General features: G+C 41.0%; 1 protein-coding gene across 4 annotated transcripts in view; it reads left to right on the top strand.

The window, feature by feature from the left end:
* The window catches only part of Samd9l (sterile alpha motif domain containing 9 like), a 41,185-nt gene extending 18,008 nt beyond the window's left edge, over positions 1-23,177 (top strand). The window contains exons 4-7 of one of the 4 annotated variants that reach the window (XM_038320784.1): positions 1,571-1,650; positions 9,558-9,638; positions 12,318-12,367; positions 18,150-23,177. In XM_038320784.1, coding sequence (XP_038176712.1) covers positions 18,171-22,901 — 4,731 coding nt within the window. In that variant the 5' untranslated portion in view covers positions 1,571-1,650; positions 9,558-9,638; positions 12,318-12,367; positions 18,150-18,170 and the 3' untranslated portion in view covers positions 22,902-23,177. The remainder of the gene's footprint in view (positions 1-1,570; positions 1,651-9,557; positions 9,639-12,317; positions 12,368-18,149) is intronic. The other 3 variants (XM_038320782.1, XM_038320785.1, XM_038320783.1) reach the window with 3 other exon arrangements.
* Positions 23,178-24,339: the final 1,162 nt, after the last annotated feature.

Genomic DNA, 24,339 nt, shown 5'->3' with positions numbered 1-24,339 from the left:
CAATCTTGAACCAACCAAGAGCAGGCATATACACACACTCTCTTACACACACACACACACACACACACACACACACACACACACATGAATGCTTGCATAGGCTTGCATGCACACACATTTAATGCATAAGTAAAAAATTTAAATACTATTTTAAAAACATTATCTTGTATGCTGACTAAGAATGTTAGTCAAACAATGGACAGCAAGGATCAGTGGGCATTGTCAAAGGACTTTCTGATGTGCTGGGGTTGTAATTTCAGGCAGTTTAAATTCATAGTGTAAGAGTTCTCTTCACTGAAATCAGTCTCATTATTCAGAAAGTTTATTCCACTTCAAAGTCTGCAAAGTGAGACGTGAATTTTTCTATTAGACTTTCACCCTGAAAGGAAATATGCAGACACAAACACAGCACAGTCAGAGACAAACAAAAACACAGAGAGAGAGAGACAGAGAGAGAGAGACAGAGAGAGAGAGAGAGAGAGAGAGAGAGAGAGAGAGAGAGAGAGAGAGAGAGAGAGAGAATAAATAATCCACAAGATATAGCTAAGAATATTGGCCTGAAGCAAGTTTGTCACCTAAAAAACTGCACAAATATGGATGTAATGTAGGTTCAGGTTGCAGTCTGGTGCCTAGTGAGGTGTTTGTACTTACTCTTGTCCACTGACCTGTATTAATGGGAGGGTAGATACTTCTTCAGTTCCTTCAGTGGTGTTTGTTTTCATGAGCTGGAAGTCTAACCCCAGGTCTACCACTGAGCTATATCCACAAGTAGACAATGTTGAGGTAAAGTTTTAGAGAAGTCAAGGAAAACAGTACTCAGAATGAAGTGTGAGTGGAATAAGCAAGTTGGAGCTAGTCCTGAAATCTGATGTACAAGTACTGACTGTTTGATAAAATTTGAAGACTTGAATACCTGGACTTGAACTCATCATTGCCCTCGATTTTGGAGCAGCCTGTGCTGTATTTCAGTCATCTGTTTACCCCATCATGTATTTTGGAGGCATCAGCTTCTTGAGTGAAGGGTGATTTATGTGACAGGAGCTTCTCTCCATGATACAGTTCCACACAGTCATTTAAGTAGCTTCCCATGTTCCTAGTTCCCATTCCCAGAAAGCACAGCCCTAAGCAGAAACTACTGCTTTAGATTACCTCTGCCTGTCCTTGACTTCATGGAAATACACTCATACAGTGTGTTCTCTGTGTCAGTGCCCTCGTTGCCTGTAGCTTGAATTCTAATTGTTCTTAATAATAAAAACCCAGAGTCAGATATTGGGGGTGAATGCTAAAGGCTCAGAGAGGCAGTGCAGCCAGCCACTAGTGAGACCTTTCACCTCAACCAGTGGTCAGTCTGAAGGGACGATCTTGTCCTCAGCCTTCGGAGACTTTGTCCTCTGACTGCAACTGTCTCCACCAAAACTCAGACTGCACTGAGCTCCTGTCTCCTTCTGCCTTACATCCCTCCCTCCACCCAGCCATATTACTCCAGGCTCTACCTCCCTAGTGCTGGGACTAAAGTTATGTATTCCCAAGTGCTGGGATCAACTTTGTGTGATCTTTGTTTCTCTTTTAGACAGATTCAACCTTATTTAGCCCACGGTGACTTTGGACTAACAGAGATGTGCCTCTGCCTCCCAAATCCTGGGATTAAAGGTGTGTGCCACCACTCCCTGGCCTCTAGTGGTTTAGCTCTGCACTCTGATCTTCAGGCAAGCATTATTTGTTAAAACCTAAATGCTCTCTCATGTATGTGAACTCTCTGTTGTTGTTGAATCAGCATTTCAGTCTTTCTGCTTTAACTGAAATTGTTGACTTATGAGGTGAGTATATACTTTGTTTCATGAAAACATTCAAACTGTTTTTCATATTAGCTAAAGCAATTTGCATTCCCACAAGCACTTTCCAAAACACCATTCATTCTATGCTTTTACCAACATTTGCGGTTACAGTGTTTAATGCCAGCCATTCTGCTGACATGCATTATGACATCCATGCAGTTTAATTTTTTTTCATGGTTTATTTTTTTTTATATTTAAAAATTTCCATCTCCTTCCCTCCTCTTCCCCCCTCCCTCCCCTCCTCCTCCCCCTTCCCTCCCCTTCTTCTCCCCCTTCCCTCCCCTCCCCTCCACCCATACCTCCCCTCCCTCCTTCTCAAGGCCAAGGAGCCATCAGGGTTCCCCACTCTATGCTAAGACCAATGTCCTCCCAACTCCCCCCAGGTCCAGGAAGGTGATCGATCAAGCTGAGAAGGCTCCCACAGAGCCCGTCCAAGCAGAAGAATCAGAGCCCAGAGCCATTGTCCTTTGCTTCTCAGTCAGCCCCCTCTGTTGGCCACATTCAGAGAGACGGGTTTGGTCGCATGATCCATCAGTCCCATTCCAACTGGAGTTGGTGATCTCCCATTAGTTCTGTCCCACCGTCTCCATGAGTGAACGCACCCCTCTCGTTCCTGACTTTCTCCCTCAAGTTCTCGCTCCTTCTGCTCCTCATCAGGACCTTGGGAGCTCAGTCCAGTGCTCCAATGTGGGGCTCAGTCACCTTCCCCATCTGTCGCCAGCTGGAGGTTCCCTCACGGTCCTGACTTTCTTTCTCATGTTCTCTCTCCTTCTGCTCCTCATCAGGACCTTGGGAGCTCAGTCTGGTGCTCCAATGTGGGGCTCTGTCATTTTCTTCATCTATCGTCAGGTGGAGGTTCTATGGTGATATGCAAGAAATTCATCAGTATGGCTATAGGAACTGGCCTTTTCAGGCTCCCTCTCCTCAGCTGCCCAAGGAACTAACTGGGGGCATCTCCCTGGAAACCTGGGAACCCCTCTAGGGTCAAGTCTCTTGACAACCCTCAGGTAGCTCCTTAAATTAAGATATATGCTTCCCTGCTCCCATATCCACCCTTCCTATATCCCAAGCACCCCATTCCTCCGAGCTCCCCCCGTTCTCCCCTTCACACTTTTCTCTCCCCATCTTCCCTTGGCCCAGTCTTGCCCAACCCTCAAGTTCCCAATTTTGCCTGGCGATCGTGTCTACTTCCAATATCCAGGAGGATTACTATATCTTTTTTGGGGAGTTCACCTTCTTATTATCTTCTCAAGGATCCCAAATTTATAGGCTCGATGTCCTTTAAATATGGCTAGAAACCGAATATGAGTGAGTACATCCCATGTTCATCTTTATGGGTCTGGGTTACCTCACTCAGAATAGTGTTTTCTATTTCCATCCATTTGCCTGCAAAATTCAAGATGTCATTGTTTTTTACCGCTGAGTAGTATTCTAGCATGTATATATTCCACAGTTTCTTCATCCATTCTTCCACTGAAGGGCATCTAGGTTGTTTCCAGGATCTGGCTATTACAAATAATGCTGCTATGAACATAGATGAGCATATGCTTTTGTTGTATGATTGGGCATCTCTTGGGTAGATTCCCAAGAGTGGAATTGCTGGGTCCTGGGGTAGGTTGATCCCGAATTTCCTGAGAAACCGCCACACTGCTTTCCAAAGTGGTTGCACAAGTGTGCATTCCCACCAGCAATGGATGAGTGTACCCCTTACCCCACAACCTCTCCAGCAAAGGTTATTATTGGTGTTTTGGATTTTAGCCAATCTGACAGGTGTAAGATGATATCTCAAAGTTGTTTTGATTTGCATTTCCCTGATAGCTAGGGAGGTTGAGCATGACCTTAAGTGTCTTTTGGCCATTCGAACTTCTTCTGTTGAGAATTCTCTGTTCAGTTCAGCGCCCCATTTTTTAATTGGGTTAATTGGCATTTTACCGTCTAGTCTCTTGAGTTCCTTATATATTTTAGAGATCAGACCTTTGTCAGTTGCAGGGTTGGTGAAGATCTTTTCCCAGTCAGTAGACTGCCTTTGTGTCTTAGTGGCAATGTCCTTTGCTTTACAGAAGCTGCTCAACTTCAGGAGGTCCCATTTATTCAATTTTGCCCTTAAAGTCTGTGCAGCTGGGGTTATGCGTAGGAAACGGTTCCCTGTGCCCATTTGTTGTAGAGTACTTCCCACTTTCTCCTCTATCAAGCTCAATGTGTTCAAATTAATATTGAGGTCTTTAATCCATTTGGACTTGAGTTTTGTGCATGGTGATAGATATGGATCTAATTTCATTCTTCTACAGGTTGACATCCAGTTATGCCAGCACCATTTGTTGAAGATGCCCTCTTTCTTCCATTGTGTACTTTTGGCTCCTTTATCAAAAATCAGGTGTTCATAGGTTTGTGGTTTAAGATCTGGGTCTTCTATACGATTCCATTGGTCAACCTCTCTGTTTTTATGCCAATACCAAGCCGTTTTCAATACTGTAGCTTTGTAATAGAGTTTGAAGTCAGGGATGGTAATGCCTCCAGAAGAACCTTTATTGTATAAGAATTTTGGCTATCCTGGGTTTCTTGTTTTTGCATATAAAGTTGATTATTGTCCTCTCAATCTCTGTGAAGAATTTTAATGGGACCTTGATTGGGATTGCATTGAATCTATAGATTGCTTTTGGTAGAATTGCCATTTTTACTATGTTGATCCTCCCAATCCACGAGCAGGGGAGATCCTTCCATTTTCTGGTATCCTCTTCAATTTCTTTCTTCAAAGACTTAAAGTTCTTGTCAAATAAATCCTTCACTTCCTTGGTTAGAGATACTCCCAGATATCTTATGCTATTTGTGGCTATTGAGAAAGGTGATACTTCTCTGATTTCCCTCTCTGCTTCCTTATCCTTTGTGTATAGGAGGGCGACTGATTTTTTGGAGTTGATCTTGTAACCTGCCACGTTACTGAAGGAGTTTATCAGCTGTAGGAGTTCTTTGGTGGAGTTTTTGGGGTCGCTTATGTATACTATCATATCATCTGCAAATAATGAAAGTTTAACTTCTTCCTTTCCAAATTGAATCCCCTTGATTCCCTTATGTTGTCTTATTGCTATTGCTAGAACTTCAAGCACTATATTGAAGAGATAAGGAGAGAGTGGACAGCCTTGTTGTGTTCCTGAATTTAGTGGGATAGCCTTGAGTTTCTCTCCATTTAATTTGATGTTAGCTGTCGGCTTGCTGTAAATAGCTTTTATTATATTTAGGAATGACCCTTGTATCCCTAATCTCTCCAAGACCTTTATCATAAAAGGGTGCTGAATTTTGTCAAATGCTTTTTCAGCATCTAATGAGATGACCATATGGTTTTTTTCCTTCAGTTTGTTTATATGATGGATTACATTGATAGATTTTCGTATGTTGAACCAGCCCTGCATCTCTGGGATGAAGCCTACTTGATCGTAATGGATAATTTTTCTAATGTGTTCTTGGATTTGGTTTGCCAGTATTTTATTGAGAATTTTTGCGTCAATGTTCATGAGTGAGATTGGCCTGTAATTCTCTTTCTTGGTTGAGTCTTTGTGTGGTTTAGGTATCAGGGTAACTGTAGCTTCATAGAAGGAATTTGGCAGTGACTCTTGTGTTTCTATATTATGAAATACCTTAAGGAGTATAGGTATTAGGTCTTCTTGGAAGTTCTGGTAGAATTCCGCATTGAAACCATCTGGTCCTGGGCTCTTTTTGGTAGGGAGGTTTCTGATAACAGTTTCTAATTCTTTGCGACTAACAGGACGATTTAGAGCATTTACCTGGTCCTGGTTTAACTTTGGTATATGGTGTTTATCTAAAAAACTGTCCATTTCTTTTACATTTTCCAATTTTGTGGCATACAGGCTTTTGTAGTAAGATCTAATGATTTTCTGAATTTCCTCTGTGTCTGTGGTTATGTCCCCCTTTTCATTTCTGATCTTATTAATTTGTGTGTTCTCCCTCTGCCGTTTGATTAGTTTGGCTAAGGGTTTGTCAATCTTGTTGATTTTCTCCAAGAACCAGCTTCTTGTTTCATTGATTCTTTGGATTGTTTTCTGTGTTTCTATTTTGTTGATTTCTGCCCTCAGTTTGATTATTTGCAGTCTTCTACTTCTCCTAGGTGAGTCTGCTTCTTTTTTTTCCAGAGCTTTCAGGTGTGCTGTTAAATCACCAATAAGCACTTTCTCCGTTTTCTTTAAGTGGGCACTTAGTGCTATGAACTTTCCTCTTAGCACTGCTTTCATTGTGTCCCATAGGTTTGAGTATGTTGTGTCTTTGTTTTCATTAAATTCAAGAAAGACTTTAATTTCTTTCTTTATTTCTTCCTTGACCCAGGTGTGGGTCAGTAGTTGAGTGTTCAGTGTCCATGAGTTTATGGGCTTTCTGGGGGTAGCATTGTTGTTGAATTCTAATTTTAATCCATGGTGATCCGATAAGACACAGGTGGTTACTAATATTTTTTTGTAACTGTGGAAGTTTGCTTTGTTACCAAGTATATGGTCAATTTTCGAAAAGGTTCCATGAGCCGCAGAGAAGAAGGTATATTCTTTCTTATTTGGGTGGAATGTTCTATAGATGTCTGTTAAGTCCATTTGGTTCATTACCTCCATTAAGTCTTTCAATTCTCTGTTAGGTTTCTGTCTGATTGACCTGTCCATTGGTGAGAGAGGAGTGTTGAAGTCTCCATCTATTAGTGTGTGTGGTTTGATGGCTGCCTTGAGTTCTAGAAGTGTTTCTTTTACATAAGTGGGAGCTTTTATATTAGGGGCATAGATATTCAGGATTGAGACTTCATTCTGATGGATTTTTCCTGTTATGAGTATAAAGTGTCCCTTTCCATCTCTTCTGATTGATTTTAGTTTGAAGTCAACTTTGTTGGAAATTAGAATGGCCACACCCGCTTGTTTCTTAGGGCCATTTGCTTGATAAACCTTTTCCCAACCCTTTACTCTGAGTATATGTCTGTCTTTGTGGTTGAGGTGTGTTTCTTGTAAACAGCAAAATGTTGGATTCTGTTTTCGTATCCAGTCTCTTAGCCTGTGCCTTTTTATAGGTGAATTGAGTCCATTGATATTAAGTGATATTAATGACCAGTGGTTGTTAACTTCAGTCATTTTTAGTAGTAGAGTTTGTGTGTTTCCCTTCTTCTAGTTGTGCTGGTGAAGGGTCGCTAGATGCCTGAGTTATTGTGGGCGTTGTTGGACTCCTTGTTTGTGATTTTCCTTCTATTACTTTCTGCAAGGCTGGATTTGTGGCTGTGTATTGTTTAAATCTGTTTTTGTCCTGGAATATCTTGTTTTCTCCATCAATGGTGAATGCAAGCTTTGCTGGGTATAATAGTCTAGGCTTGCATCCATGTTCCCTTAGTGTCTGTAGGACATCTATCCAAGCTCTTCTGGCTTTCATGGTTTCTATTGAGAAATCAGGTGTAATTCTGATAGGTTTCCCTTTATATGTTACTTGACCTTTCTCCTTTGCAGCTCTTAATATCTGTTCTTTATTCTGTATGTTTTGTGTTTTGATTATTATATGGCGTGGGGATGCTTTCTTTTGATCCAGTCTATTTGGTGTTCTGTAGGCTTCTTGTACCTTCATAGGAACATCCTTCTTTAGGTTGGGGAAGTTTTCTTCTATAATTTTGTTGAATATGTTTTCTGGGCCTTTGAGTTGTAATTCTTCTCCTTCTTCTACCCCAATTATTCTTAGGTTTGGTCTTTTCATGGTGTCCCAGATTTCCTGAATGTTTTGTGTTAAGAATTTGTTAGATTTGTTTAGTTCTTTAATCTGTGAGTTTATTTCCTCTATAGTATCTTCAGAGTCCGAGATTCTTTCTTCCATCTCTTGTATTCGGTTGGAAATACTTGTCTCTGAAGTTTCTGTTCGTTTACTCAGAGTTTCCATTTCCAGTCGTCCCTCAGATTGTGTTTTCTTCAATACCTCCATTTCATTTATCAGGTCTTGTACTGTTTCCCTTACCTGTTTGATTGCTTTTTCTTGTTTTTCTTGTTTTTCTTGGGTATCTTTGAGAGATTTATTTATTTCGTCTACCTTTTTGTTTGTCATCTCCATTTCTTTATGGCAATTTTTTACCTCCTGTTTAAGGTCCTCTATTATTTTCATAAAGTACTGTTTAAGGTCGGTTTCTTCTATATCTTCTGGGGTAGGGTGTTCAATTCTTGTCGTTTCGGTATGTCTGGCTTGTGGTGATGTCATGTTGCCTTTCATGTTGTTGGAGGAGCTCCTGCTTTGGCGCCTGCCCATCTCTTCCTTCAATGGGAGCCCGGAGGCGTTTGGTGTCCTAGACCAATCTTTGCTGTGACTGAAACTGGTTGGATCTCCCCAGTGCCAGAGGAGGACCTATTCCTTGCGACACAATCTGAAGAAGCCCGCACTCCCTTGCAGGAATCCTCAGACCTGTCTGGAGGCCAGAGTCTGACCCCTTTGGGTGGATGGCCTTAGAACAGGAGCAGGACACCTGAGAACACTAGGGAAAGCTTGGGAGACACAGGGACGGGAGAAACAGACACAAGCCTGCAGAGGGAAGTGGGGGTAGGGGGTCTGTGCTCTCTTCCAGGGCAGGTTGCCCCAGGGTCCGCATTCACTCACCAGTTCAGATGGAATGTCAGTGCACAGGATCAGGGATTCCAGGCAGCCCAGGGTCGCAGCCCAGACAAAAGGGCCAAGGTGGGGGCAGGGCGGGATGGAATACCACACAGCGAACCTGGCAGCACAATCTGAAGGAGCCCGCACCCCTCCGCAGGAATCCTCAGACCTGCCTGGAGGCCAGAGTCTGACCCCTTTGGGTGGATGGCCTTAGAACTGGAGCAGGACACCCCAAAGAATGATGGATCCTCTGGCAGACTGTCAGGTCCCCTTGCAGGCCAAGCAGCTCTCAGACAAAGGCCTACCTTGCCCCGGCAGTCAAATGAAGGAGGGGACCTCCCACCGGTCTGGGTGCACTCAATTCCAGGTCCCCAGAGCCCAAACAGGCTGAGCTGTGGGATTTTGTGGCCCCAAAGACGGGAGGATGAGGCAGGGGGAGGGGGGGAGGATTCTGAGTGCAAGCTGGGAAGGGACAGGGAGAGAGAGGAGGTATCCGGGGAGAATAACCCCTGCAGGAAGAGCAGGAAGTGTGCTGGAGGCAGGGGGAGTTGTGGAGTGTAGGTGGTCCCTCTCCGGGCGGCTGCCGCAGTTCGGGCACTCACTCCTCACTCACCCCAAAGAATGATGGATCCTCTGGCAGACTGTCAGGTCCCCTTGCAGGCCAAGCAGCTCTCCACCAACTGTTTTAAGAAAATGCAACTTCACTCAAGATTCACCATGTCCAAGTCTTGGAGGTGCTTCATGATCCAAGGACCCGACTCCACCGTGGGCCCCTGCAGCGTCCTCCCTCAGGTCCACACCGAGGCCCTGGGCCTCTGTCTCCATGCAGTTTAATTTTTAACGTCTACAACCAGCTAAGATTTTGGAGCTGCTGTAGACTCCAACCTATTGCATCCATCCTCATGGCTGGCAAAAGTCCCGTTGGTTTGTCATCCTCCAACTCGTCCTGGCTTGTCCTCAGTTCCAACCCAGAATTGGCAAATTGTCCTAGTTCACCTAGGGAGAGACCTTTCCATCCCCGGATCTGAACACACTCCTGCCATGTCAGCTGTCTTCAGCTGCACAACCTCAAAGGTCTCAGCTTTCCAAACGCGTGAATCTTGTTTCTTGTCACTCTAGGGGGAACATCAGTGACCTCTGTGATCCACGCCCTTACACTGGACAGTGGGAGTCCTTTCCCTGACTCTTGAGGCAGTTTTGGTAAGTCACACATTTCCTCTCACTTTTCACAGTTTATCCATGTGAAGTTGGTTGCAATATCCTCTGATTCACCTAAATTTTGCTGTAGCATCTGGTAAGTTGTTCCATCGCTCTTTTATTCTTGATGGATTCTTCTGCATTTCATTACCTTGTATTGAGTATCACTTTTTGGCTTGGGTGGGTATCTCCTTTGTGACTGTTTTCTACTTTTCTCTGTGAATTTCTTCCGTTAACTCTGTTTTCTTCCTCTTTCTTCCCTATTTAAGCTTGCTGTGCTGCACTTTAAACTCACTAAACTGTCAGTCATTCTTTTATTTTTATAGAAGCATAAAATCCTGTAAGTTTCACAGACATTGATGGTACTATTTCTTTCATGTTTTGATACTCAACATTTTCATTATTGTTTTCTTTTAAATATTTTCTCTTTAAAGCATGCCTTTCTAATTTTGCATACTTTTAAATTTAACTTTTATTTGCAATCACCATCATCTGAATGCAGTTATAAGAAATAATCATATAGCGAATATACCTTTTATCAAGGGTCCCTAATGGTAAAGTCATTCAACACTACAGTACAACACAGCATTGGCATTTGTGCCTTCAAAACACAAGCACTGCAACACAGACATCTCTCCTGTGTGTCTCTCTAGCTGTGCTCATTTCTCATACTCCATCTTATCTTAACTCCAATAGCAACTAATCTGCTGTTCATTATAATGGCCTTGCCATTTCAAGAATATGTGTTAGTTGAAGTGTACAGACTGTGACATCAGGGGCTGACTTTTTTCTTTCCACAGAATTATCTTGGGATTTACGAGGGTATTGTGTGTTGTGGTGTGGATAGAAAATATCCCTTGGAGGCTCATGTACTGAAAACTTGTTCCTTACAATGTATGGAAATACTGCATCTTAAAAGGGTGCAGATCATCCAGACTCTGACAGAATACATGAATTAACACATGGATAGATTTGTGGTTTGATAGCTATATTGGAAAGTAGTAGAAACTAAAGGAAGTGGCCTAGTTACAGGAAGAGTGTTAGTAGAGGCATGCTTTGAAGATTTTGTTTGATCTACCAGACCCTTCCTCTCTGATTCCCTCTCTGCTTCCTGACTGACATGAAGTAGGCAGGTGTTCCCCACTGTGCCTTTCCTCCATTATATTTCTGACCTAGCTTTGCTGAACTTGACCATCTCCAGTTCTACCTTTTCTTTTGCAAGTGACATAATTTTGTTCTGTGATATTTCACTATCTTGCTTACAGTTTCAGAGATAAAGGACTACTTTTATCATCATGGCAGGGAACAGTGCCTGAGAGCTACACTGTGATATGAGGGCCAAGATAGAGACACTGAGCTTGGCATGAGCTCTGGAAACCCATTCCCATTAATAAAGCCCACTCCCATTAACACTGTCCCTCCAACAAGGCCACACATTTGAATCTTTCTAATCTTTCTCAAATAGCCCTGGTGACAAAGCATTCAAATATATGAGCTTATGGGGCCATTCTTATTCAAACCACCACAGCCTCTATTATTTTGAAATATGTCCTTCATATCCCTAGTCTCTCCTGATACTTTTATCATGAAAGTGGTGTTGGATTTTGTCAATGGTCTTTTCTACATCTTAAATGATCATTTTTTTTTTTTTTGCTTTTCAATCTATTCATATGGTGGGTTACATTTTTCTATTTACATATATTAAGACATCCCTGGATCTTAATATCTTAATATTTGAGAGCAAATGATGCCAGCTTGATCATGGTTGATAACCTATTTTCTATGCTTGGATTTTGTTTGCAACTCTTTTACAGAGAATGTTTGCATCTGTGTTCATAATGAAAATCAGTCTGCAACTCTCTTTCTTTATCGGGTCTCTATGTGATGTAGGTATCAGGGTAACTGTGGACTTGTATAAAGAATTGGGAAATGTTCCTTGTTTCTATTCTGAGAAATAATTTAAGGAGGTTGGTGTTAATTCTTCTTTGAAAGTCTGCAGAATTCTGCCTTAATAACTATCTGGCACTTGATGGGGGAGCTGACCAATCCCTTTTTCTGAGGGGCATGACCCCTCCAGGGCTCCAAATACCTTTAAAAGATTCGTGTTTGTTTGTTTTTACTCTCTTTGTTTCCCTGTGCTCCTCGCTGTAACCTTGGCTTTTGTAAGTTCCCCTTTCTTTCCTTTATTAAAGCTGAATATTATATATTAAAGCTACTCTGGTTAATCATAATTGCTGATAGGCCACACCCCTTCAGGCCCTGGACTTGTTTTGGTTGGGAGATTTAATCATTGCTTCTATTTCATTAGGGCTTATATATCTGCTTAAATCACTTGTTTTATCTTGATTTAACTCTGGTATTTGATATATATCAAGAAAATTATCCATTTCTTTTAGATTTTTTTCATTTTGGTGGAGAACAGGCTTTTAAAGTATGTTCATATGATTATCTGAATTCCATATCTGTCGTTATGTCTCCCTTTTGTCCTTAAATTTTGTTAATTAGGATATTCTCTCTCTGTCATTTAGTTAATTTGGATAAGGGTTTGTCAATATTATTGATTTTCTCAAAAAATTGATTTTGTGTTTCATTGATTGTTTATTGTTTCTATTTTACTGATTTCATCACTGAGTTTATCTCTTGTCATTTACTCTTTTGGGTGATGTCTTCTTTTTGTTCTAGAGCTTTCCCATGTGCTATTAAATGCTGAAATAAGATCTTCCACTTTTTATGTAAGTACTTAGTGTTATGAACTTGCTTCTTATAGCTGCCTTTGTTGTTTCCATAACTTTGGGTATGTTCTGTTTTCATTTCATTCTAAAAACTTTTTAATTTTTAAAAAATTTCTGTCTTGACCCATTTTTCCTTCAGTAGAGAGTTGTTCAGTTTCCATGGGCTTGTAGGCTTTCTGTTGCGGATATGGTGGTCAGATGGCGTTATTACCCACAGTGGGCTGGGCTTTCCCACATCAATCATAATCACAAAAACGCCCTACAGACGTTCCTAAAGGCCAATCCAATAGAAACAGTTTCTCAATTGAGGTTCCTTCTTCTCACATGACCATAACTTGTGCCAACTTGACGAAAAAGTAATAACACAGTTACCAACTGTCTTAGAGCTTCTATTGCTGTGAAGAGAGACCATGACCACAGCAATTCTTATAAGGAAAACATTTAATTGAGGTAGTGGCTTACAGTTTCACAGGTTCAGTTCATTACCCTCATGGTGGGCAGCATGGTGGCATTCATGCAGATGTGGTGTTAGAGCCCAACATCTTTCAGGGAATAGGAAGTTGACTGAGACATTGGGCCATATCCTGAGCACAACAAACCTCAAAGCCTGGTCCCACAGTGACACACTGTCTCCAACAAGGCCATGCCCACTCCAACAAAGCCACACCTCTTTAATAGTGCCACTCCAATGAGATTATGGGGACCAATTGCATTCAGACTACCACATTCCCCTCCCTGTTCCCATCAACTAGTAACAATATCATAACACAAAATTCATTTAGTCAAACTTCAAAAGTCCCTATAGTCTATCACAGTCTCAATAATGTTTTAAAGTTCAAAATCTCTCCTGAGATTCCTTAACTATAATCACCTGTAAAAATCAAAATCAAAAAGCAGATCACATACTTCCAACATATAATGGCACAGGATATGCACTGCTGATGTAAAAACAAAAACAACAACAATCAGATCTCTGTAGTAGGAAGCTGCTTGTTTGTTCCCAACTGTCATGAAATAATCACACAGAAACTATATTATTTAAATCACTGTTTGGCCAATCACTTAAGTGTATTGCTAGCTAGCTCTTATATTTTTGGTTAACCCATTTCTATTATTTTATATTTTACCACAAGGTTCATGGCTTACGAGCAAGATTTAGGATGTCCGTTTGCATCTTTTTCCTCTGGTGGCTCCATGGCGATTCCTTGACTCAGCCTTCTTCCTCCCAGCATTCAGTTTAGTTGCCCCCCACACTAGCTCTACTCTGCCCTATCACAAGCCAAAGCAGCTTCTTTATTCATTAACCAATAAAAGCAACACATATAGAAGGACCTCCCAAACCAGATCTCCTACTCCATTCAGCTTTATTGATTAAAACACAGTTTTTTCACTAGGGCTGGTTCCACTCCCTGTTAGCAACTTTCCTTGGCAGGTATCCCATGGTTCTGGCATCTCTAACATCTTGGGTTTTCCAAGGCAATCCAGGCTTTGACTTCACAGCTTCACTCATGGCCTCTCTACTAGGCCTTCTTTCAGGGATGGCCCTGACACATTTTGGTCTCAGTGGCTTTCTTTAGGCATAGAGGCAAATTTCATAACCTGTTTCTTTTATCCTGAACTCTAAAGCCATAACCATGTGGCTTAAACTGCCAAGTTATACTGCTTCCTGGGACTGAAGCATGGCCCCCTCATTGAATTACATTTTCACCAGCTTTCTGTCCTTCACTTGTCATTCCTGAAACTTGATCTGCAGACCAGGCTGACCTCAAACTCCTAGATCCACCACCCGCTGCCTTCCCAGTGTTGGGATTAAAGATCTGCCTCACCATGCCCAGCTCTAAACTTTTCTTTAGTTCCTTTTTTCAGGTTGGAAATTTAGCTGGGTGGGATATTACCCTGAAGTCATTACTCCTTACATCCCATTACTTAATCTGTTTATCTCCATGAATGTAGGATTTAGCTCCATTCCACTTCCTGGTTCTCTTTTGCTTCTATAAATTTACATTTTGTGATTTACCTTGCTCAGCGTGCTCCTTTTCATTATAAATTTTTTCTAAGCATGAACACTAGTAACCACACTATGAGGCTGTTTTGAGATTTCCTCTGCAAGCAGAATTAATCCAAAACTCTTCAGTTTAGTCTCAGAAAGATACTTTGGACAATAGCAAAAGGCAGCCACTTTCTTCACCAAACTCTAACAAGAATGAACTCCAGACAACATACTAAAATTCTTTTCCTCTTAAACCTCTTGAGTGAGCCCACAATAGTTAAAATAACTCTTAGTGAAATTACTTGGCGCAATTGAAAAGGAAACACTGAACAAGCAACAAACGTGCTTAGGAGTTTATTAGATGGGGCATGCACAGGCCTGGGGAATCAGTGTGCAGAGAGAGGGAAGAAGATGGTGAGTCCAGCTTTTAAAAGCTGCCTAGCGCATGCGCACAGGGGGTTGACATGGCTACATCATATGCAGATGATGGGGGCTCACGCATGCACGCAAGGGCTTAGCTGAGTAATACGTGGATCACGGGATCATGCGGGGCCCTTTAACATCCCCGGAGGTGGGGGGGGGCATTGGGCACTTCTGCCTAAGGGCTCATCTGCATCTGCATGACCCCTAAAAGCAGGAAGTATCAGCCTTATGTGGCTGAAATCATTACACATAGCACCTCTGTTTCCAGGATTCTACTAGGATGACCCACTAAGCAGTGCTTAAAGCATTTCACTGTTTTCATAACGCAAAGACCCAATTCCTCTAAACAAAAGCATGATCAGGCCTATCACAGCAATGCCCAATCCTGGTACCAACTTCTGTCTTTGTAAGGTTTTCTGTTGCTGTGAAGAGACAACACAGCTATGGCAACTCTTGTAAAGAAAAACATTTAAATCAGGTGGTGGTTTACAGTTTCAGAGGTTCAATCCATTATCCACATGGTGGGGAGCATTGTCCCATGCAGGCAGACGTGGTGCTGGAGGAATAGCTGAGATTCCTGCATCTTGCAGCAACAGGAAGTTGACTGATACTCTGGGCAGTATTGTGATCACAGGAAACCTCAATGCCTGCCTCCATGGAAACACACTTCCTCCAACAAGGCCATATTCACTCTAACAAAGCCACAAACCTAATAATGTCACTCCCTATGAGGTTATGGGGACAGTTACAATCAAACTACCATACCAATAATCACCGTGTCAGAATTTAGGAGACTTTTATACATTTTAGTATTTGTCTCATGTTTCAAAATTCTGTAAATGTTTACAATATTACATCCTTTCAAAAAATTGTTCCCTTTATTAACATGCTGTGGCCCACTTTATCTCTTTTTTCTCAATATTTCTTTTATTGACTTTTTTCATACACTATATTCTGATCATTGTTTCCCTTCTCATAACTGCTCCAAGATCCTCCACACTTTGCCTCCCATCAGCTTCACTCCCTTTCTACAGACTTATAATAAAATAAGACAAGACAAAAACAAACAAACTAGAATAGGATAAAACAGACAGAAGGAAATTTACCTAAGCAAAAGCATAAGAAACATAGATAGATGAGAAGGACCTCTAAGGTTAAAAAATAATAATGCAATGACAAAATATTATGAGACAAAGATGTCATTGAATTAATTTTGTGTTGGCTATCTATTTATTGTTGGGCATTAGGCCTGCAACTGATAGTGATTTGCATTCTTGGGAGACTTCACTAGAGAGAACTAATTTTGCATTTGGAAGTTGTTATCTATTGGAGATAGTTTCTGGGTTAGGAATGGAAGCTCTTCCTCTCAATGCTAGGACACCATCTGGCTCAGACCCATGCATGTTCTGTGCATACTGCCACAGATTCTGTGAGTTTATGTGTGCATTGGGCCTGCTGTGCTAAAACTCCTCTCTTTCTTTGGTGTCCTACATCCCTTCTGGCTCTCACACTTTTTCTAACATCTTTCCTCTCCTCCCTCTCACCTTTTATCTCACATAAGCCGGGCTCACATTTTTCTCCTATTCATAATTCACCCTCATCATATATCCCTTCTGGTGTCTTACACCTACTATAACTTATTATTATAAATATTTTTAGTATGCTTGGGTAACTTGTATTATTTATATTTTTAATTTTTTCAAATGAATTCAATAATCTACCCTTTTATCCTATCATATCTCTATCCCCCTTTTTTTAAAGCAAGAACTTTGAATCTATTCTCTTTTGTTCAACTTTCCTCCTGACCTTAACCACTTGTAACCATCCCCCTAAACAATGACAAATATCTATGAACCATTGAATGACCAAAACAACCCAACCCACCTCTTGGGAATATTCGCATCATATTCTTAAAATTACTTCTTGCTGTCTGGGGGACAATGGCATCTTTAGGGGATCCAGAAAAGAAAAATTTGGACTAATTGTCAAGTTCTGGGAGAGGCGGCTTTATCATTTGTTTTCCAGTCTCTGCATAGTGGGAAAGTGCAGGGCTTGTCTCAAGTCCTGACTGGAGTAGTCTGTGAGGCTAGATCATCTCAGCTAGCCATTTTGAAATTGTTCTAAGCAGTTTGGAGCCCAAAACTGATCTTTAGGTGGTGTTTTTCAGTTAGTGGTGTTATCATATTTCTGGAGGAATCATTGCTGTGGGGCCCCATCCTCCTTTTGGAGACTTCCAAGGTTGCTGTTAGGTGTGCTCAGGGTTCACTGCAGAAAACTGATAGAGACTCAAACCTGAAATCACGTTCAGAAAAGTAGATGAAATCTTTTTCTAGAATTAGTAAGTACTCTATATGGCCGTTAATATTATGACAAAAAGTTTCAATAAATATGTTTGACACTTGGGTGGAAATTTAGATTACTGTGGCTGTAGGACTTATTTCTGGATTCTCAGGCCTATTCCTATTGGCTTATGAGTGATGTAGTAGGTCCTTCTGTTTGTGGGTTGCTTTCATTGGTTAATGAATAAAGAAACTGCCTTGCCTAGTTGATAAGGCAGAACTTAGGTAGGCGGGGAAGACAGAAATGAATGTTGGGAGGAAGAAAGGCTGAGTAAGGGAGAGACACCATGGAGCCAACAGAATCAGACATGCCAAATCTTTCCTGGTAAGCCACTGCCATGTGGCGATACATAGATTAATAGAAATGGGCTAAACTAAGGTGTAAGAGTTAGCCAATAAGATTTTAGAGCTAATATGCCAAGCAGTGATTTAATGAACACAGTTTCTGTGTGGTTATTTTGGGGCTAAGCTATCTGGGTGGCCAGGACAAACAAGCAGCTCTTTTCCATGCAACATATGAGTCTGTTCTTATTGTAAATCCATGTTGCTTTTGTCACCATGGCTCAGAGTATAATTTGAGGTCAATTATTATAATGCCTCCACATTGTCCTTTATGTTTAGAGTTGCTTTGGCATATTCAGGTCACTATTCTATTTGCTGATCAATTTGAGTTTAGAATTTTTGAGGCTGTTCATTTAATTAAACTACTCTAATAAAAGTGATTCTGCTACTAGAGACTCTAGTTTTAAATTACAAAATCCCAGCTTCCACAGAGGCAAATCTAAAAAGGAAAGTTACCAAAGACAAAAATGGTTGTCAACTCACTAGCAGCTACCACTAATTTCAGAATCACAGTTATGACCTGTGAAATGGACAAAAAATAGAAATGACTACCAAGCAGTTTTAAGTTATTCTTGAAAAAATAATCATAATCATATACGTACATATAATTTGTACAATGTTATAATTGGCTATGTAATTTCAATGCTAAAATATAATGCTAAAATATTATTGTGTTACTTTTCCCAAGGAACAACTTTGAAGTTTTGACATGAGTGAAAAAGTACCTCAACCTAAATTGGTCAAAGACTGGACCAAAGAACATGTAAAAGAATGGATAACTGAACACCTTAACATTGATGAGAAATATGCTCAAATCCTGTTCAAGGAAGAAGTGACTGGGATGGTTCTCCAGGAACTAACTGAAAAGGATCTTAGAGAAATGGGGCTGCCACGGGGTCCATCACTTCTGATAAAACGTATGTACAACAAACTGAATGATTCCCCTGAAAGTGACAGTCAAGATTCTAGACAATTAAATAAAGCAGAACTCTCAATTAAAAAACACCAAAAAAAGACCAAAAATGAAGAAAAATCAGCTTCATCCAACAGTGATCATGATCTCAGAGAGATGGCACAGAACACAGAACAAGAAACAAGTCTTCTGAAAGAAAATGTATTAAGTGACATAGTGACTAAAGACATGGCAGGTAATAAACCCAAACCAGAACACATGTCTTGCATGCCACATCTCTTTGATTCTTTCCATGATGACAGAAGCTACATAGAACATTCTATTCTACAAGTTGCCGAAACAGGGCCTCTCAATCTTATAGACCCAGTACATGAATTCAAAGCCCTCACAAATACAGAGACAGCCACAGAAGAAGACATTAAGATGAAATTTAGCAATGAAGTCTTCCGATTTGCATCAGCTTGTATGAATTCTCGTACCAATGGCACTATCCATTTTGGAGTTAAGGACAAACCACACGGAGAAATTGTTGGTGTGAAAGTCACCAATAAAGACATCTTTATTAACCACTTCAATGGAATGATCAAAAAGTATTTTGAAGACAGTGACATCAAAGAAGTCAGAGCTTGTATTCGGGAACCAAGGTTTGTGGAAGTCCTACTGCAGAACAATACATCATCTGATAGATTTGTCATTGAAGTAGATGTTATTCCCAAACATTCTATATGTAAAGACAAGTATTTCTACATTATGATGCAAAGTTACGCAGACAAAACATGGAAACAAAGCACAGAGAATTCATTGTTTGTGAGAGAAGGAGCTAGCTCTAAGAATATCCTGGCCAATGCCAAGCAACGGGATAGAGAGTTCAAAAACTTTCTAGAGAATTTAAAGTCATGGATAGCATCTAGAAAAGAGGCTGAAGAACACAGGGTGGTGACTAAGAAAGAGAGTGAAGGACTAAAATTAGCTAAACTTTTGACCAGACACCAAAGCTCACTGGATAAATCTTACTATGACTGGTACATTCTTGTAACAAACAACTGTGCACCAAATCAAATAGAGCACTTAGATTTCCTAAAGGAAATTAAATTGTTTGCTGTGCTGGATTTTGATCCTTACTCTCAGAAGAAGGGAGTGGTCAAAGCTTACAGAGAAAGCCGAGTAGCAAACCTTCACCTACCCAGTCACTATGAAGAAAAAACTACCATGGCAGAGAAAATATCTACTCTGAAACTTTATGAGCAGCCCAGCTGGATCTTCTGCAATGGCAGATTAGACTTACAAAATGATTCATGTCAACCTCTAGAACCACATTTATGGCAGAAAGAGCGAGCTTCTGGGGTCAGGAAAGTGATCTCATTTCTCACAGATGAAAATATAATGGTAAGAGGAAAGCTTTTAGTGGTGTTTCTCTTACTTTCTCCAGTAGAAAACCAGAAAGATCCCCTCATTGAAACTTTCTGTGCTTTCTATCAAGTTTTCAATGGAATGGACAACATGTTGTGTATTTGTGTTGGCTCACATATCTACCAACGGTGGAGTGATCTACTACAAGTAAGACTGGAAGTCAAAGAGGATTTAGCAGAACATAGTATTTCCACTTTAAATATAGAACTGGTCAACAATACTATCCTTAAACTGAAATCAGTGATTCAGTCTTCAAGAAGATTCTTGCCCTCCTGTGGTTCCTCCTCAGTTATCCTGGAGAAAATGGAGGAAGATATCCTGACAGCCCTGGAAATCCTCTGTGAAAATGAATGTAAAGACACAGACATAGAGAAAGATGAATCTGAATTTCTGAAATTTAAGAAATTAAGAGAAGAACATTTCTATCGAGGAGGCAGAGTATCCTGGTGGAACTTCTACTTTTCTTCTGAAAACTATTCTTCAGCTTTTGTGAAAAGAGATGGCTATGAAGAACTTACTACTTTAATACAGCAGTGTGCAGACTCTCCTAAGCCGATATTTGCCAAAGTCATCAACCTGTACCATCACCCAGGCTGTGGAGGCACTACGTTGGCTATGCATGTTCTCTGGGACTTAAAAAAGAAGTTCCGATGTGCTGTATTGAGAAACAAGGCAACTGATTTTGTAGAGATTGGAGAACAAGTAAGCAAGCTGATCAGCTATAAGGCTATCAGCCACCAGGATTACATCCCTGTTCTTCTCCTTGTGGATGATTTCGAAGAACAAGAAAACACCTACGTTCTTCAGAATGCCATCAATTCCTTTATAGCAGAAAAGCGTCTGAGATATGAAAAAACTTTAGTAATAATCTTGAATTGCATGAGGTCTCAGAATCCAGATGAAAGTGCAAAATTAGCAGAAAGCATTTCACTAAAATACCAACTTTCTCCCAAAGAACAAAGAGCATTTGAGGCCAAACTACAGGAAATAGAAAAGGAACATAAGGATTGTGAAAACTTTTATTCCTTCATGATCCTGAAAGACAGTTTTGACCCAACTTACATACAAAATGTAGTGAAGAATACACTAAAAGACCTGGACCCTCACAGCAGGAAAGCCCAGCTCATTTCTTACCTGGCGTTACTCAATTCTTACATTAAAGATTCCACCATCTCTGTTTCACAGTGCGAGCTATTTTTGGGAATCACTTACACCAATAAGCATAGGAAACCTGAAACTGTAGAAAACAACATGGGAACCTATTCCACACTTCTAATAAGAACAGAAGTTTCAGAATATGGGAGATATACTGGTATACGAATCATTCACCCTGAAATTGCCCGCTACTGTTTAAAAGAACTGGGAATGAGCTATGGAATGGGTAAGTGTCAAATTGCATTGAATATATTAAAAGAGAACATATTCTATGACTCTGGATTAGGAAGAGACAAATTTAAGCAAGATGTGCAAACTCTCTTGCTTACAAGACAACGTAAAGAACATGGTGCTGAAATAGACACACTATTTTCCCCATTAATTGAAGAATTGCAGAATGAGGAAACTGAACAGATTTTGACTGCAGGAAGTGAGCGGTTCCCACAAAATGCATTCATTTGTCAAGCTTTAGCGAGACATTTCTATATTAAAGAGAAGAACTTTAACACTGCTCTGTTCTGGGCAAATTTGGCCAAAAGGAAAGCACCTAAGAATTCCTACATTTCAGATACACTTGGTCAAGTTTACAAAAGTGAGATCAAACAGTGGCTGGGTAAAAATAAGGCCTGTGGAAGTATTAGTGTGGATGATCTAACACATTTGCTAGAAATTGCTGAAAAGGCCTCCAAAGCTTTCAAAGAATCTCAGCAGCAAACTGACAGTAAAGACTATGAAACTGAGGCCTGGGCACCACAGAAGCCCCAAAGAAGATATGACATATACAATACTGCTGGGTTCTTTGGTGAAATAGAAGTAGGTCTTGACACTATCCAAATTCTTCAGCTCACTCCTCTTTTCCGCAAAGAAAATGAAATATTGATAGACGCCATGGTACAGTTTTTATCTGGAAAGGAGCCCATCCCTCCAGACCCAAAAGATGGCTATTATGCTGTTCTCAGTAACTTTGCATCCCACCTACAGAATTTACAGTCAGATTTGAAACGATGTTTTGATTTTTTTTTGGATTATATGGGTCTTCTGAAACCAAGGAACACCCCTAAAGAAATGACAGAACTCCTACTAAGTAAGAAAGTCGGCAAGTGTTTCGAGAAATATGCAGAACTTTTTTGCCGATTGGATACCAATTTGTTACAGGGCAGAGAAAATCTCTTACTCCAAGAAGAGAACTGTAGGAAACGCATAGAAGCTTGGAGAGCAGATACATTTTCAGGACTCCTTGAATATCTTAATCCAAACCATAAAGAAGCTAACAACATGGAAAATATAGTGGAAAACTACACCTTCCTACTACAGCAAGGTCTAAACAAACGACTGACAAAGGAGACCCAAAACTTCATTTTGGCAAACATTATTCTCAGTTGTCTAAAGCCCAGTTCCAAGTACATCCTGCCATTCAACACACTGAAAACAAAACTTCGAGAAGTCCTGCAACTCGTGGGACTAAGCCATCCATATCCTGATCCTTATTTCCTGGCCTGCCTTCTCTTCTGGCCAGAAAACAAAGAGCTCAATGAAGATTCCACACTCATAGAGAAGTACGTCTCGTCCCTGAACCGGACATTCCGGAGACGGTACAAGCACATGTGCAGGTCCAAGCAGCCTAGCACGCTGTTCTACCTGGGGCAGAAGAAGGGACTGAATAGTCTTGTCCACAAGGCCAAAATCGAGCAGTACGTCAGTGAAGTACGAGATTCAAATACTTTCTGGCAGAGTGGAGTAGTATGGGAAAAGAGGGAAGTCAAAGACCTCTTGCGCCTACTGGATGGTCAGGCTGAAGGCAAGCTAATCTCTGTAGAATATGGAACAGAGGCAAAAATAAAAATACCAGTGACTTCTGTGTACTCGGGTCCACTCAGAAGTGGAAGGAACATTGAAAGAGTGTCCTTCTATCTAGGATTTTCCATTGAGGGCCCTCTGGCATATGGCATAAAGGTCATTTAAGAAGGTACATCAGTCCAAAGATGTTAATTTACAACCATTATTGTGCTCAATCTTTCTAGTCCATAACATTTGCATGACAATATTGGCTCACTATAATCACAGTTTGCTTCTTTTTCTCTACTCAGTTATGGAAGACTCCTAGAGTTTGGCTCACAACAGCATTAATCATTCCATACCCCCAATATGCATTTCTGGGTTGACATACTTAGTTAAGATGATCCAGCTGGCTTCTATGAGTCCCACTCTAAATAGTCAATAAAGTCTGTGTAAATTAAATCACTTTTCTGAATGATTTCTTCACTTTGAAACCAGAGATTTAACTTGAAAGACCCCCAGAGTGGGGAGACTCTCACTCAAGTCTCAGGATCACATGACCCCCCCCCCCAGAAACTCACGAGAGACTGTCCTTGCTGTAATCACACAAGGTTTATTGACAGGACAGGAAACAGTGCACTGGGGCCAAAACACATTTCCCACCCGGGAGTAGAGAGTTCCACCCCGAGTAGCTGGGAGAAGGGGTATTCAAGAGAAGAAACCATAGCACAATAATCCAAAGGGGGTAGGGAAGGCATCACTGGAAAATTCCAAAAATATCAGTGATAATCACAAGGGGGTAACTCCCTGTTTCTCAAGATTATAATCTAATTATCTTCAGCTAGTTCCTGAAACAGAGTCACTGAACCGACTAATCTTGATTTTTTGATTCTTCTCTCCCTGCTTAGATTTTTGGCTCTATTTTTTTCTGCTGGAGGGGTCTAGATTTATCCGGGTCTTTCAAACTAAGGAGAATATGTAAGTAGTGCTGGAGAGACAGCTTAACAGTTAAGAGCACTTACTGCCCTTGCAGAGGACCTGAGTTCAATTCCCATTACCCATATCAGGTGCCTCACAACTACCTGAATTGAGCACTATCTAATGCCTTTCTGGCCGCCACTGACACCTGTGCTCACATGCATTCTCTCTCCCTCCCTCTCTCTCTGTCTCTGTCTCTCTCTCTCTGTCTCTCTCTCTCTCTCAATCTCTCTCTCAATCTCTCTCTCCCTCCCTCCCCCTCTCCTCTTACACACACAAAATTAAAAATATATTTTAATCAAACAGAATCGCGGAGACCTCTGCTATGGGTGGGCTGCTGGAATACATGTGTGAATGTGTGTGTGTGTGTGCGCGCGCGTGTGTGTGTTTGTGCGTGTGTGCATGTGTGCGTGTCAAGTCATCACCTGGGCAGGTTACTGTGCTTTAAGCAGTCTCAAAGGTTCCCTCACTTTACCTTGCTGATAGTAAACGCTTGTGTGTAAAGTAAATACTTTGCTCCTCACTCTCCACTGAACCCCCAAATATTTGCATAGGTGTACCCCCACCTCTTTACTTTAGGATTCAAAGGGGAAAAGAACAAATTCAAAGCAGTCTCTTGTTTGGATTCATTCCATCCTAAGCCCCA

The sequence above is a fragment of the Arvicola amphibius genome, chromosome 2 (assembly GCF_903992535.2).
Source record: "Arvicola amphibius chromosome 2, mArvAmp1.2, whole genome shotgun sequence".
In the NCBI taxonomy this organism is placed as follows: Eukaryota; Metazoa; Chordata; class Mammalia; order Rodentia; family Cricetidae; genus Arvicola; species Arvicola amphibius.
The sequence above is the reverse complement of the archived record's forward strand: the minus strand, read 5'-3'. Positions and strand labels throughout refer to the sequence as shown.